At 45.1% G+C, this 16,734-nt stretch overlaps 1 protein-coding gene across 1 annotated transcript; it reads left to right on the forward strand.

Moving 5' to 3' along the window:
- The first annotated feature begins 137 nt into the window (after window positions 1-137).
- On the forward strand, window positions 138-15,964 carry cacna1fa (calcium channel, voltage-dependent, L type, alpha 1F subunit a). The gene is made up of 46 exons (XM_067239053.1): window positions 138-150; window positions 1,466-1,661; window positions 1,765-1,870; window positions 3,205-3,344; window positions 3,488-3,633; window positions 3,763-3,915; window positions 4,085-4,281; window positions 4,398-4,501; window positions 4,608-4,750; window positions 4,854-4,928; window positions 5,008-5,074; window positions 5,183-5,209; window positions 5,336-5,496; window positions 5,614-5,839; window positions 6,011-6,218; window positions 6,310-6,430; window positions 6,595-6,667; window positions 6,779-6,842; window positions 6,978-7,035; window positions 7,120-7,216; window positions 7,336-7,465; window positions 7,713-7,772; window positions 7,888-7,994; window positions 8,119-8,206; window positions 8,335-8,442; window positions 8,547-8,599; window positions 8,808-8,954; window positions 9,110-9,311; window positions 9,427-9,585; window positions 9,787-9,897; window positions 10,015-10,098; window positions 10,363-10,386; window positions 10,573-10,701; window positions 10,866-10,931; window positions 11,066-11,157; window positions 11,447-11,606; window positions 11,740-11,867; window positions 11,968-12,064; window positions 12,532-12,634; window positions 12,763-12,864; window positions 13,002-13,216; window positions 13,389-13,636; window positions 13,741-13,971; window positions 14,101-14,633; window positions 14,725-15,167; window positions 15,764-15,964. Exons 1-46 carry the CDS (start codon window positions 138-140, stop codon window positions 15,962-15,964), a joined length of 6,396 nt encoding a protein of 2,131 aa, XP_067095154.1.
- The last annotated feature ends 770 nt before the right edge of the window (window positions 15,965-16,734 follow it).

Below are 16,734 nucleotides of genomic sequence, written 5' to 3' on the forward strand. Positions count from 1 at the left end.
GGTGAAATGCCTATGTAGAAATTCACATTTTCCACCAGAGAAGAGTTCCTGTGTTGTATGTTAGTTACGCATCAAAACCTATCCGTGGATTTCATGGTGGGTTTCTGTGAAGACATACCGTGGTACTGAACTACAACATGGAGCGAAAAGGTAAGATTTTTCTTTTATGAATATCCCCATCGTTTAGTTCTCAGTGTGATGTGATTTCAGTGTGTATAAGTTGCCATACAGGTAATTGTTAGCATGGCACAGCATGGCAAAGGCCTGATAAGGGCCTATGCAAATAAATTACAATGTAAACTATACATTATCATTACAGTAAAGCTACATTCTATAATCATATGTCCAAACTAGGAACAGGGCATGAAGGAGTATTATTCTCTATAATGCACCACAACCTGGATAATAACATTAAACCCATTATTTGTTTACAAACAAAGGTATATCACACCAATAGCCTCATGTGTTCTTACAGTTATGGCACATAGTAAACACACCTCACGGTATTTGTTTAATAGTAAAACTCATCCAAAGGGTTGTTAACGGTTACACTTACACTAGCCCGCATCACAATATATTATAAAAAAATGTCACATTTGGACAGGGGCCATGTGAAACCTTTAGGGCCCGGTTCAACAGGTGCAGGCTGCCCTACCCTGGGGTTGCACTGTGTTAAATCTCGTGCTGCTGCTCTATAAAGAAGTAGGTCACATCTGGTCTTCTAATATGGCGCCTCACCTGGTCTCAAACTGTCATTATCAGGAAAAAATACTGAATACCCACCAACTATAAACCATGGCCACATGTCAATAAACTGCCCCCTATAATGTGACCCAGTTAGATTATTTAGATAATATTATGTATATATGATATTCTTACAATAAATACCTTATCAGTGCATACCAAGGTGTTAACTAGCCAAGTGTATAGGCATGGGGGTATTAGGCAAAAAACTGGACACATGTATCTACTAAATTAATACAATGTTAAATAAAATTAAATTTACGTGTGATTCTTGCTCATTTGAACGTCACAGGGATAAAGAAAATACATACACTATTATGGGGTTGAAATACATATGTACAATACATTTAATATTTTGAATATGCCTCTAGACATTGCACAGCACAAACAGTACAAATCCAGTACAGGACTCATCTTGAGTTAACCCACAACATTTGATTAGATTAGGAAGAACTTTATAAATTACTGAAGAAAAAATCCGATGTCAGAGCAGCCCCAAATAAATTAAAAAGGATCATAAGGGTCAAATAAAAGTTAGGTCAGAACAAAGTTAAGTTTACCCACTACACTGACTCAAGGACGTGTATACAATACACAGCTCGACTCAATTTTCTTGTGGCAGCTGAAAGGAAGGCCACCTCTTTGACAGAGGGTTGTCCCCTAAAACAGAGCCTGCCCTCTTTATCAAGACTGTCTATGTCTGCCTTTTCTTCTTCTTCAGACGGCCTTGATGGGGCGGGCGGGGATGGCGGCGCCAAGGCAGACTCCGCCTCGGCTGGCGGAGCCAGGAAGAGAGGAGCAAATGCCAAGAAGGCCATGCAGGCCAACAAGTCTGCTCTCCGCGCCCCCAGAGCTCTCTGCTGCCTCACCCTTAGCAACCCCATTCGCATGGCTGCCCTGGCCCTTGTGGAATGGAAATATCCTTCTAGGTTTATCTGCTTTGTGTTTGCTACTCTGTGACCGTTATTCGTGTCAGGGCTGCATGCCATTGAATGTGTTCATCCTTAACAGTTCCTTTACGCCTTTTGATATTTTCATTCTACTTGCCATATTTGCCAACTGTGTGGCCATGGGGGTAACCAAACCTTACCCAGATGATGACTCCAATGCCACCAACCACCAACTGGTGAGGGCTTAGGAAGATGTCACTAACTAGGCCATGAAAACAAACAATGAATAGTCCTAAGTCATCTTTACTGCAAATGGTTTAAGGGAGGTCTTTTGAACAAGGTGTAATAACATTTCAGCATTTACTAAGAAGGATAGGGAGTTTAATTGGTTCAAGCATCATGGATTTAAAGAAGAAAAGTTGTGGTCAGAATATAGGCCAGTCAGAGATAATGGCACTTAAGAACTGACCATCTGCTTCTCTCTCTCTCTCTCTCTCTCTCTCTCTCTCTCTCTCTCTCTCTCTCTCTCTCTCTCTCTCTCTCTCTCTCTCTCTCTCTCTCTCTCTCTCTCTCTCTCTCTCTCTCTCTATCTCTCTCTCTCTCTCTCTCTCTCTCTCTCTCTCTCCACTCTCTCACTCACTCACTCACTCTTTCTTTCTTTCTGTCTTTCTTTCTGTGTTTTAGTACTAGTATAGATTGATTTTGCACTCTGTAAGGCATGCATTATGGAGATCACAACATTCAAATTAACTAAGATATCCAGTGTAGAAGCAGCAGGTGATTCACTAATTAGGTCCTCTACTATATAGTTTACATTGAGCTGCAGGTGATATCATCAGAGAAGACCTGTGCTGATCAGCACACTGGCCCGTCCCCCACAGACCATATGCTGAGGTGTTGTTCTATGATCCCTGGTTTCCCTCTACTCTTGGGAGTAGATCCCTCTCTTGGATTTAGTTTGGAGGGTAAAACCTAGAGTGGATTGTCACAAGTTACTGTAATATTCCATCCACCATAATTCCAAATAAATGAGCAGATTCCAAATAAACATATTCACATATCCATAAGGACACAAAACAACAAATAAGCCTCTATGATCTGCGTACATTTAGTTTTGGCATCTTGATCACAGGTACAGCTACCCCCACTTGTAGGCTGCAGTCAGTGGATGTCATTGTTGCTAAATTAACAGTAAAGTTATAAATATACAGTAGGCTGAAGTAGAAGTCTAGTAACTCTGGTGCTAGCGATTAGCAGCATTAGGCTAAAGGTGACTGACAAGGCTCTGGTGACCAGCTTAAGCTTGTCCTGGGCAGTAGGTTATCAGGGTAGAAAGCTGTTTCAATCTGCTCCAGAAATGTGTTCAGTTGAGCCTCCCATGAACTGTACACCAACAATATCATTACTAGTATCGTAAAGCACAAAAATATAGGTTTATATCAAACTTACTCCTTAAAGACATTTTAAACTATTCTTTATTTGAGCAGCTATTGCTTCATTTATCCAGTTTCAAGAGTGACAGACTCCCTTACTGCTTTACAAATCTGACTAATAACCTCTGGGATTTCAGGAACAAGTGGAGTATGTCTTTCTTGTAATCTTCACCATTGAAACTTTTACAAAAATTCTGGCCTACGGCTTGGTCATGCACCCCAGCGCCTACATACGCAGCGGATGGAACTTGCTGGATTTTGTTATTGTCATTGTTGGGTATGTGTTTTACTATATGTCTGCTTCCTGTTTTCCTCTGTCATCACCATCACTGTTCTTCAGTCAGGATCACCTGCCAGATATATGTTTGTGTGTTTATGGCTGTGTGTGTGTGTGTTTGTGTGTGTGTTGGATGGTTCCAGGTTGTTAAGTGTGCTGGGTGAGGGAATGACCGAACACAAGCCTGGGGAGGCCCACCATGCTGCAGGAAAGCCAGGAGGCCTGGACGTCAAGGCTCTCCGAGCCTTCAGGGTGCTCCGACCTCTGAGGCTGGTGTCTGGAGTCCCTAGTGAGTTTGGAGATGGACTCTGTGTGTGTGCATGTGTGCATGTTTGAATGTAATGTTTTGAACGTTATCCTTTCGTTATGGTATGGAATACAATTGGAGTGAATCTCAGCATTGTCTGTGTTTCTCCAGGTTTGCAGATTGTGTTGAACTCCATCATGAAGGCCATGGTTCCCCTGCTTCACATCGGTCTGCTAGTCATGTTTGTCATCATCATTTACGCTATCATTGGCCTGGAGCTCTTCATCGGCAGGATGCACAAGACCTGCTTCTTCTCAGGCACAGGTCTGCACATCTGCTCAGTCACACATAGAAACCTGCCATGTATATGACATTGAATATTGAATGAACTGTACGATTAAGACCCTATTAGAACCAAAACCATTTATTAGAAAGTACAAGTTTTCCATCAAAACAGATGTTTCACGGCTATCCCTTTCATCTGCTCTCCTAGAGCTGAACGTGGATGACGACCCCACACCATGTGCGTTCGCTGGAAACGGACGCCTGTGTGTCGGAAACGGGACTGAGTGCAGGGGCAAGTGGGAGGGGCCAAACGGTGGGATCACAAACTTTGACAACATCTTCTTTGCCATGTTGACAGTGTTCCAGTGCATCACCATGGAAGGCTGGACTGACGTGCTCTACTGGGTAACAGGAACATCTTCCCCTTTAACCTCCCCAATCTTACTCATAGTCTCTGTAAATTTGGAGGAACAGATAGGTTAAGCCTTTTCTCCCTGTCTCTATTCTCTTTCTCAATGCAGATGAATGACGCCATCGGCTTTGAGCTTCCCTGGGTTTACTTTGTGTCTCTGGTTATCTTTGGCTCGTTCTTTGTCCTCAACCTTGTATTGGGAGTGTTGAGCGGGTCAGTGATGTCAACATAGGAGAATTGTTGTTTTACCAAACGTGTCTGTGAAGGCCATTATCTTGTGTTTATTCTGGTTTTGGATTGTGTGTGATTTTGTGTCCAGAGAGTTCTCCAAGGAGAGAGAGAAGGCTGTGGCCCGTGGAGAGCTGCAGATGGCTCAGGAGAAGAAGCAGATGGAAGAGGATATGTGTGGCTACATGGACTGGCTCATTGAGGCAGAGGAGAAGGACGAGGATGGAAACAAACGTGAGCTAAACACTCACTCACACACACACACACACACACACAACACACACACACACACTCATACACCAGTAAAATCCTAAATTTCTTCTCGCATCTCCTTCAGGTGCTGCTGTTGCTAAAAAGAAGATGATGAAGAAATTTGGCTGGTACAAACACAATGAGGATGGAGGTATGGTCAGTTTGTTAACCCAGTCCATAAAGGTCTGCTTTCTAGTTCCTTCTGTCTGACACCAGTGGCTCTACTCTGTGTGCTACAGAATCCGATTCAGACTCGGAGTTTGAGGCATATCTAGATGATGACAATGGCTTCTGCGCATCACTCATGTAAGGAGACAGAAAGAAACATTTAATTTTGGGACTGTGGTCTTCCCTATCAAGAATATTCAGTAATGATCCTGAAGACATGCTCTGATTGTTTGTTTTCCTCCACAGGGCTAAGATGATGGCTAACAGTTTCTGGTAAGCTTCTCAGACATCACAGCTGTGTAAAACAACAGACTAAAGACTTCTACTGTGACGAAGCTGGTGACAAGTGTCTGTCTGCCCTGTCCCCTCCTGGTGACTCGTCACTCTGTCTTCCCCCAGTGACCAGCTGTGCCAGCTGAACCATGCCTTCAGGAAGAACTGTCGTGTCGCAGTCAAGTCCACTAACTTTTACTGGCTGGTGCTGCTCCTGGTGTTCCTCAACACAGTCGCCAGCGCCTCCGAACACTACGGCCAGCCAAAATGGCTCACCGACGTGCAGGGTCAGCATCCCCTCTCCCCCTCTCCGTCACTCCATCTTTCCTCTATGTGTAAACCTGATGTATTTGAAAGCAACGCACTCAAAGCCTTTTCCCCCCTATGCCCTACCTGTTTACCAGAGCGAGCTAATAAAGTCCTGTTGATGCTGTTTACCATGGAGATGCTGATGAAGATGTACAGCTTCGGGCTGCAGATCTACTTCATGGCTCTGTTCAACCGCTTCGACTGCTTCGTTGTGTGCGGTGGCATCCTGGAGACGCTGCTGGTGGAGATGGAGTTCATCCCTCCCATCGGGATCTCTGTGCTGCGCTGCGTCCGGCTGCTCAGGATCTTCAAAGTGACGCGGTACTTTATAGCTGAGAAGGGGAGAGAGCCTACAATCACTGCTGTCATTGTCTGTTGAGATTAACGGGATTTATGCCCTTGCAGTAGGGCCTTTTTCTGCAACAGTGTTGTAATCATGGCCTCACTGTGAAGATAACCTATCCCTTGATCTGTCACCGCTCTCCTGCTCAGGCACTGGGCTGCTCTGTCAAACTTGGTGAATTCGCTGCTCAACTCCATGAAGGCTATCTGCTCCCTGCTGCTCCTCCTCTTCCTCTTCCTCATCATCTTCGCCCTGCTGGGCATGCAGCTGTTCGGGGGCAAATTCAACTTTGATGAGACTCAGATGAAGAGGAGCACCTTTGACTCCTTCCCTCAGGCTCTGCTTACTTGCTTCCAGGTGCTGTTTAACTCAGGGTTCCTCCTTATGATGCTTTACAATCCTGTGCTGTTCATTTGTTAAGAGCTGGCTCTTCCTCCACCCTCTCTAGATTCTTACTGGGGAGGACTGGAATGCTGTCATGTATGATGGCATCATGGCATATGGAGGACCATTATTCCCAAACATGATTGTGTGCATCTACTTTGTCATCCTCTTCGTTTGTGGCAACTGTATCCCATTTGAATCTACTCTTGCTTACGTTGGTTGTTCTCATGTGTTATTTGATCAAAGAATACAGATCTATAGACCCATCCAAGTACCATAATGTTGACTGTTTGAATGAGGCTGCACTAAGTTGATGCTGTCACGTTCATGGTCCTTATCCCCTGCTCAGACATCTTGCTAAACGTCTTCTTGGCTATCGCTGTAGACAACTTGGCTGGAGATGGAGGCAAAAAGAAGGTGGAGTAAGTACTAAACACCACACGAGTCCAGGGACAAAAAAATAAATAAATGCCATCCAGTCTGTGCAGCACTAAGCCAAGTGTCCTCAGTGCTGATGGAACTTTGTCTCGCAGGGAGAAGAAAGAGGAGGACGATGAGTGGGAAGATGATGAGGAGCGAGAAGATGAAGATGCTGGGGTAAGCCTCCGTCCTTCTCCATGGTTGCTGCATGCTGTTTACGATCTGCTTCATTCGTGGGGTGAGATATCTGGGCTTGGATCCCAGTGTGTCTGATCCTGTGTGTGTTCACCCCTGCCTGCTGTGTGGCTGCAGAATGAGATGGATGACTGGGAGGAGAACGAGGAACTGAGAGCCATCGAGGGGCTGGAAGGTAAGTGTGACGTCACACCGTCTGTTGTGGTCGTCAGCTTGTGGTGCTCTCTCTGACCCCCCCTTGGTCTGCTTCCTGTTTCAGGGGTGGTGCCCCTCAAGCCAGACTTCTCCCCACCTAAAGAGAAGATTGTCCCCATTCCTGATGGAAGCTCCTTCTTCCTGCTGGGGAAGAGAAACTGGTCAGTCGTGGTCACAATTATCATCATCAGATCCATCAGTGTGAAACTGGTATACTTTTGTATGATTCTTAAATGGATTCGTGTCGAACCAATGCTGACATTACTGTCTTTCACCTCAGTCTCCGAGTGGCCTGTCACAACCTCATCCATCACCCCTACTTTACCAACCTCATCCTAGTTTTCATCATCCTCGGTAGTATCTCACTGGCTGCTGAGGATCCGATCAGGGCTCATTCTTTCAGGAACAACGTAAGGCCCCCCTCACCAGTCTTCCACATTCTCTGTTAACTGTTAACCCAGCTACTGTCACCCTCACTGTCTAGCACTGACACTCATAGCAACCATCCAGCTTCATCACCTTGTTGTCCAGAGCCACCATCCACCTTGTCATTTATCTACATTCATGGTCTAACCACACATCTGCTTTAATGCTCATACTAATGTTATCACTTAAATACACTAATTATTTCATGCTTAATATTTCTCCTATTGTCAGGTGTTAGGATATGCTGACTACGTCTTTACCTCGATCTTCACAGTGGAGATTGTACTGAAGGTAAAAGTCCACGCTATGGATCCAGTATTATATAGTCTCTGTGATCAGCAAAACCCAGGATGTTTGTACTGCTCTAGCCACAGCTCCTCATTCTACCCTCCATTGTCCTCTCTAGGTGACAGTGTATGGAGCCTTCCTGCATCCAGGGTCCTTCTGTAGGAATGCTTTCAACATGCTCGACCTGGTGGTCGTCAGTGTGTCTCTCGCCTCCTTCTTCCTCCAGTGAGTATGGGAGCTCATGTACAGGACTGACTCCTGACTAGTTAGCATGTTAAAAGCACTTCTGTTCCTATACAGAACATGCCTATTCTTCCCTCTTTCTCACTTTGTGTGATGTTATCTTCAGTTCGAGTGCCATCTCTGTGGTAAAGATTCTCAGAGTGCTGCGAGTGCTCAGGCCTCTTCGAGCCATCAACCGAGCCAAGGGCCTCAAGGTAAGAGTCAATACTGCAGTGATGGCCAACACTCTCTGTGTTGCGTGAAACTTCAAAAGCTTGTTATACTAATATATATAAATAAACTGATCTTACTGGTTAGCTTTTGTTTGTTCTTCTGTTAACAGAATGTCGTGCAGTGTGTGTTTGTGGCAATCCGCACCATTGGTAACATCTTGATTGTCACGACACTTCTCCAGTTCATGTTCGCTTGCATTGGAGTGCAGCTTTTCAAGGTACTTGGTCCTACTTTGTACATGACAAAGAATATGTTATTTGCAACTATTGTCATAATTTTTTCAGTTATCATAAAGGAATTTGTTTATTAACTCTGTTACAGGGGAGATTCTATAGATGTACCGATGAAGCAAGACATAATCCATACGAGTGCAAGTATGAGTCATTATGTTATTTAACAAAAACATTTAGTCTACATCATTTTGTTTTTTCAATGTTACTGCATCACTCACACTGTGTGTGTGTGTGTGTGTGTGTGTGTGTGTGTGTGTATGTGTGTGTGTGTGTGTGTGTGTGTGTGTGTGTGTGTGTGTGTGTGTGTGTGTGTGTGTGTGTGTGTGTGTGTGTGTGTGTGTGATTTTAGGGGCACATTTGTGGTGTTTAAGGATGGTGATATGAATCACCCCATGGTGAAAGAGAGGATCTGGGAGAACAGTGAATTCAACTTTGACAATGTTCTCATGGGCATGCTGGCTCTATTTACGGTGTCCACGTTTGAAGGCTGGCCCCAGTGAGTGATATAATGACTCTGTTCATGTTGTAGATTAGTACATGATAAAGATAGTTATTGAGAGGATGAAAACAATGACTTAAACGGATTGAGAGAAGGTATGTTTTCAAAACACGAAGATGATTTGTCTCTTTATCTCTTGTACCAACTCCTAGGCTCCTGTACAAAGCTATTGATGCCAATGCTGTGAACCACGGTCCTATCTATAACTACCGGGTGGAGATCTCCATCTTCTTCATCATCTACATCATCATCATCGCCTTCTTCATGATGAACATCTTCGTGGGTTTTGTCATCATCACCTTCCGTGAACAGGGAGAATCAGAATTCAAAAACTGTGAACTCAACAAAAATCAAGTTAGAACTTTTCTATCCTACAGTTGGATTAAGCTACATCACAACTTAGTCACACGACAACAACTTCAAATGAAGCAAATAGGTTCTCTTTCATCACTCCACTGTTTCCCTACAGAGACAATGCGTGTACTACGCCCTGAAAGCTCAGCCCATAAAGATCTACATTCCCAAAAACCCGTCTCAGTTGAAGTTCTGGAAGATCATCAACTCCAGCCAGTTTGAATACATCATGTTTGTGCTGATTGTTCTCAATACCCTCACTTTGGCTGTGCAGGTATGAGACTGTTGTGCACCCTGAATTCTCAACACAAATATTATACAAGTAAACCCACAGTATGTCAACACGTGAAGTAATTGTAGTGTAAACTTTATACTTTTAAATCATCTTTTGAGAGCAGGAAATATTTCAACACTAAATGTATAAAATTCTGTGAACATGCGCTCAAATAAAACCATGTTACGTTGTCCTCCCCAGCACTATGAGCAATCTAAATTGTTCACCTCCATTATGGACATTCTCAACATGATCTTCACTGTTGTCTTCACCTTCGAGATGATCATCAAGCTACTGGCCCTCAGACCTGCTGTAAGGTTCAACTTTCTCCCCTCGGAATGTTCAGACCTCTATGTCATATCATGACATGATTGTGTGGTAGAAGTGGGTGCTACTGCTAACTATGTCTGACCCTGTTTTTGAATGCAGCACTATTTCATGGATGCCTGGAACTCCTTTGATGCTTTGATTGTTGTGGGGAGTGTGTTGGACATTGCAGTGTCTGAATTAAGTGTGAGTTATACATTTTTAGAATTCCAAACAGGTAGCTTGAATAGACACACAATTATAAGTAAGAATCCAGGTGTATCAAATTAAGTATAACATCTGTGCAACAACATTACATATAGTTACATATACAGTAGGCCCACCTGAAAAGTCTCTTGAAACTCCTGTTTGTAGTTGGCAGGAAAATGTTCTAATTATTGACTCAACAATAATATAACGTGTGTTGTGTTCTCTTTCATCCTACACGTTGTCCTTTACTTACGGATCCAGAGTGGAGGTGGGGGTCATGGAGAGGTAAGAATCTAAACCACAGAATGGTTTGTCTTTAACACTGTGTGTGTAACTTTCAGCTTCACTTCTTACATAACACTAACATGTCTCTAAAAACCTCTCTTTTTCTCTCTTCCTGTCTCTCTTTCTGTCTTTTTCTCTCTCGTTTCTCACTTTCTCTGTTTTTTTTCCCTGTCTGTCTGTTTGCAGGGCAAAGGGGAAAGCTCTAAAGTGTCAATCACATTCTTCCGTCTATTTCGAGTCATGCGACTGGTCAAGCTGCTCAGCAAAGGGGAGGGTATTCGAATCCTTCTATGGACCTTTGTCAAGTCCCTACAGGTCAGTAATTTTTACAATGTCTTACACTTGATAATTTTGTTACAGTGCATCATATGTATCTCAGTGCATTTTCTCTCTCTCTTTCTCTCTCTTCTCTCTCTCTCTCTCTCTCTCTCTCTCTCTCTCTCTCTCTCTCTCTCTCTCTCTCTCTGTCTCTCTCTCAGGCCTTGCCGTATGTTGGTTTGCTGATTGCTATGATCTTTTTCATCTATGCTGTGATTGGTATGCAGGTATGTGAGATCTCTGTGTGCTGTCTGTGTGTTTTTTGTATTACCTTCTGCTTGTATTCCCACTGTGACGGTGTGACGGTGCCCTTGGTTTGTACAAGGTATGTGAAATTGAACTCTGCTCTCCATCCCTGCAGACGTTTGGTAAGGTGGCTGTAGACGACAACACACATATTAACAGGAACAACAATTTCCAGACCTTCTTCATGTCTGTCCTGCTGCTGTTCAGGTGAATGTTCCTCACGTCTCCTCACCTCTCCTCTTTTCACCTCTCCTTACCTCTCCTCACCTCTCATCTCCTATCCTCACCTCTCCTCTCTTCACCTCTCCTCTCCTCACCTCTCCTCACCTCTCTTCACCTCACCTCTCCTCACCTCTTCTATCCTCACCTCTCCTCTCCTCACCTCTCTTCACCTATCCTCACCACTCCTTTCCTTACCTCACCTCACCTCTCTTCACCTCTCTTCTCCTCTCTTCACCTCTCCTCACCTCTCCTCATGTCTGTGCTCTTCTCTAAGGTGTTCCACCGGGGAGCAGTGGCAGGAGATCATGCTGGCTGCCCTGCCAGGCAGGCGCTGTGACCCGGAGTCAGACTTCGAGCCTGGGGAGGAGTTTACCTGCGGCAGCAACCTGGCTTACCTCTACTTCATCAGCTTCTTCATGCTCTGTGCTTTCCTGGTGAGAGAGCAAGCCTGGGCTCAGCTCCCTCTCACTTCACTGAATAGGGTTCCCTGAATTTCCCTCTCAGGTCCTGAATTGGAGCTCAGTTTTAACCGGTTCCGTCTTTTTGTGCCTGTGTCTCTCTACTCAGATCATTAACTTGTTTATTGCTGTCATCATGGACAACTTTGAGTACTTAACAAGAGACTGGACTGTGTTGGGAACCCATCACCTGGACGAGTTTAAGAGGGTGTGGTCTGACTACGACCCTGAGGCCACGTAAGACTGTTCTCACCTCTTTTTCGTACCTTTAGTCAACTCACTCCCAGGTATACAGTGATGATTGTTAATACATGCTGTCTTGGTCAACTTGTTTCAGGGGTCGAATCAAACACATAGATGTGATCACCTTACTGCGCAGGATCCAACCTCCTCTTGGTTTTGGCAAGCTGTGTCCCCATCGTGTGGCCTGCAAGGTAACACACACCCGTCAAGAGGGACACTAATTTGAAAAAGAGTCAAATAGACTTGATAAATCTATATTCTAATGCATCCAAAAACATTATGAAAGAAGACTACATGGTGTGGTACATGCATATTGTAACGGACTCCCAGGACAGAGGGTACCGGATCCAAGTGTGGGTTTTATTAGGCTTAGTCAAACAAGCAGAGGTCACACACAGATACACAGAGCCAGGGAGGAGATCTGAAACTGTGACCTGACTACTATCAGGTCACAAGCGCAGGTCGTACGGGGGCAGACCGGTCAATGAAGGCAAAGGCTAGCTCAGGTTCCACGGGACAGGCAAGGTTGGGATCACAGCATCTAGGATGAATCCAGGTAAAGCAGAGACAAGCTCGGGGGCAAAAACAAGGTCAGTATTTCGAAGTATCTCTGTCAGAAATTGCTCAGAATGGGCATCTCATCTGCTTGTTCCATCAGAGGCTGGTTGCAATGAACGTGCCACTACAAAGTGATGGGACAGTCACCTTCAACGCCACTCTGTTTGCCCTTGTCCGAACCTCACTCAAGATCAAGACTGAAGGTTAGCCCCTTAGCATGCAAGGCATTACCCCCCCAAACCCAGCCTTCACACACACATAACACAGTAGATTCCACAGTTCATTAAAACCAGCCACCTATGTGACCCCTAAACCGTAATCTCTCCACTAGGGCCTATTGATCAGGAGAACGAGGAGTTAAAGGCAGTTATTAAGAAGATATGGAAGCGCACTAAACCCAAGCTCCTGGATGAGGTCATCCCACCCCCTAGAGGTAAACCTCAGCACTTACAACTTTTACCACGCAGATCCGAGTCCTTCTGAAGATATTTTTGTATTCATCCTCCATCTCTTCTATCTTTTGTCCTCTCTCACTTTGTCCTGGTTTCATCACACCTCTCTCTTGTTCAGGGGACGAGGTGACATGTGGGAAGTTCTATGCCAGCTTCCTTATCCAGGACTACTTCAAAAAGTTCCGCAAGAGGAAGGAGAGGGAGAGGAAGAAGAAGGGGAAGGACAAATCTGCTGCTCTGCAGGCGGGCCTGCGCACCCTGCAGGACCTGGCTCCAGAGATGCGCCTGGCCATGGTCTGTGACCTGGAGGATGAGGAAGGGTTCGAGGGAGAGGTGGATGAAGAGTTTTTGAGGGTGAGCAGAGCTATTGTAGACTTTTAACTGTCCATCCGATCACCACGGAAAGACCTTTGTCATCTGAAACATATCAAATTATTGCGATCATATTAAGTGCTAACTATTGCGTGTACTCTGTGGTTTTTATTCGGGCTCATTCCTGATTTAGAATGACAACGTTTTTGACGGTGGAGAGCCTGGCACCTCTGTTACCATGACCCCTGCCGCCACCCACATGCCCCCCCATGAGATGGAGGAGGTTAGTGTGTTCATCGAGCCTGAGCCCAACGAGGTCATTGACGAGGTGATCACAGAGCAGGTGACGGGCATGTCTGAGGACAGGAGACCAGAGTCCCAGGTGTCAAATATCAACGTTGTTGTGGAGCAGCCCCAGAGATCTGATGCTGTCCCTTACCGGTGTGTATGTGTGTCTGTGTGTGAAAATTATGCATATTCACCCTCTATATTTTCGAGTTACCTTCCTTCCTTTTTCATAATATTGTTTTGTTCTTCTCTAATAGGATGGACTCAGTTCAAGAAACGTACCCTCCAGAGCCTACCTGGGTGCCTCCAGAGCCAGTGGTGGAGACAGGTGGAGGAGTCGAGGAAGCAGCAGTGGCAGTTGTGATATCTGAAGTACAGGTGGTTGATGCTGGAGACGTTGGAGCAGGAGGAGGAGGTGAAACGTACACGTCAGAGCAGACATACTACAGTAGTCAGGAGGCTGCACAGACCACAGTGTCCCAAGAAGGGTGAGATAAACGTCACACAAAATATTCCAATCCTCCTAAAGGGAACTTCCGTGTGTTTGCGTCAATACTCAAAAAGTAATGTAAAAGCTCATGTAAATATGTTACATGAGCTTGTTTCTTCCCATTTAGGTATGTGTATCAGGAGGTCCCTCAGGAAACCCCTGTACCATCCACCCCTGTATCCTATACCCCTGTACCCTCCACCCCTGTACCCTATACCCCTGTACCCTCCACCCCTGTACCCTATACCCCTGTACCCTCCACCCCTGTACTCCCCTCCCCTGTACCACCGGAGACACAATACGAACAGAGCCCAGCCCCCAACGTCACCAATGGGACTGTAGGTGGAGCACCCTATGGGAATCACAATGGGAATAGCTTAACTGTTACTGGATACAATGGCAACAACAGCATCAATGGTAATAGCACGTATGCAGCTAGCATCACTAGTAGCATCAGTGGCTATACTGGAAACGGATACAATGGGAATGGCTACAATGGGGACGGCTACAATGGAAACGGCAGCATAGTAAGCGGCTACACCGGAAATGGCAGTATCGGAAATGGCAGTACCGGAAACGACGGCACAGGGAATGGCTACAATGGAAACGGTACCGGAATGCAATTTGTCCGAAGACGCCTCCTGCCTGCCACTCCTTCAGGTGAGATAGGCGGATTACAAAAAACGTATTCACCCCATCCCATCAACTGTTAATGGCAGGCCTCATTCACCAAGTGTTGATTCTCTTGCAGGTCTGAAACCTGCCTTCAACCTCCAGTGTCTAAGGCCGCAGACCAGCATGGATGAGATCCCCGTCCCAGGCACCTACCAGGGGAACTCTCGCTTAGACTCTCGCCGCAGCAGCGTGTCCACCCTGTCCTCGTCCTCCTGGGCCAATAACACAACAGCAGGCACCACTGCCCCCAGCATATCTGGGGGGGCTGGTCGGCGAGGGAGGCTGCTCTACACCCCTATGATCGTAGTGGATGGGGCCGAAAGTTCCCAGCAGGCCATGTGGGGCGACGGCTCCAGCAACATCACCAGCATGCCAGCAAGTGCCCGGCCTGGTTGGTACCCTGGTGCCCAGGCTGGTACCGGGCCCCCATCGCAGGCTAGGACCTACACCAGTGTGCGGATGCCGGCCATTAGCCAAAGTTATGTGGAGAAAGGCAGCGCAGACAGCCTGGTTGAGTCGGTGAGTGGTGATTGTTGTCATTGGTGTCACTGCCTGAGTAACATAAAGTCTGGGCCTCGGTTTGGGTCTAGGATCAGGGCCTTGTCTTATTTCATGGTTAGATATGATAAAATAATTTTTACTATTTGAGTACTGTTTGAAACGCACTTCTACTTCAACAGCCTATGTCTATGTGAATAAGCGTTACCTGCTCGGTCTTCTTCAGTAATGCAGGGTGCAATAATGCTCAGAAATACAGATCTACTGTAGCTGATGAGGCATCTTCTGTGTAGGGTTCATTAATATTAACCCTCGTGCTGCCTTCGGGTCACATGACCAAAAGGTTCATAACGAACCATCGTTGTGTTTACCCAATTTTACCCAATACAAAAACAAATAAAAATAATTTTCTTTTAACATTCGCAATGTGGGGGGTCTGAGACAGCCCAACGGTTAAAAGAAAATGCTTAACTTTGTTTTTGTATGCGGTAAAGTTGTCGCAATACGACGGTGGGTCACAATGACTGATGGGTCAGAATGACCCGAAGATAACACAAGGGTTAAGCAGACACTCTCATACTGCTGGTGTGACACTTCTCAATACCTCCTCTTCTCAGATCTTAATTTCAGAGGGCTTAGGCCTCTATGCCAGGGACCCCAAGTTTGTGAACTTTGCCAAGCGGGAGATAGCTGAGGCCTGTCACATGACCATTGATGAGATGGAGAATGCTGCCACAGACCTGATCACCCGAGGAGCAAGCCAGGCCATAGGACGCCTTGAGGAGCAGCTGGCGGATGAAATGATGATTTCCTACTAAAACAGAGACCGGAAGAAGTGGGGGTGCAAAAGGAAAGTTGGTCATTGTACACCTAATGAGATTGGATAGAGAGCCAGATAAAAACATAGTGTATTTGACATTGCATATACTGCTGAGGCTCTATAGACTCATATGGTTTCTTGTAAGAGTGCTAAAGAATTTACTGTAGCCTGCCGAATATAATTGCAGTTCTGTGCACATTGTCATCAAGTATCATTTGATATTTTCAAAAGTGGGATTTTTGCATTGTACCCATCATTTTATAGAGCAGATGTTAAGCATTGATACATTGTACAGTTTCTGCTGGTACAGTCCATTTATAACCACTGGAAATTGATATGTCTCATTTCGAATGTATATGCCCTATGAAGCTATAAAAGTATGTATCTTTTGTATGGTCAGAACAAGAAGAACATAAACTGGAAAATTACAGATGTTTAAAATTGGTTTTGCTGCTACATAAAGACGTAAGTTATTACTATGTATGCAATAAATTATGTTTTTCTCAAGGCTTTTATGTTATTTGCCAAGAAACAGAAATTACATTTAGAGAGACAGGAAGTGTAATACAGATCTGCTGCCTGAATGTTTGTTGCTTAATGCTTAATTTCATGAAGAAACATGGGAACTCAAACAACATCAATGCATCACCAGATGAAGAACAGCTGTTTTCATTGACTCTATTTTTAGGAATTAATTTTAAATTACAGAGACAATAGTTTGTGGCATATACAGTATGGGCTCCAGTAGTTTTGGCATTTTGATGGTGA

The sequence above is a fragment of the Osmerus mordax genome, chromosome 7 (genome assembly GCF_038355195.1).
Source record: "Osmerus mordax isolate fOsmMor3 chromosome 7, fOsmMor3.pri, whole genome shotgun sequence".
Classification (NCBI taxonomy): Eukaryota; Metazoa; Chordata; class Actinopteri; order Osmeriformes; family Osmeridae; genus Osmerus; species Osmerus mordax.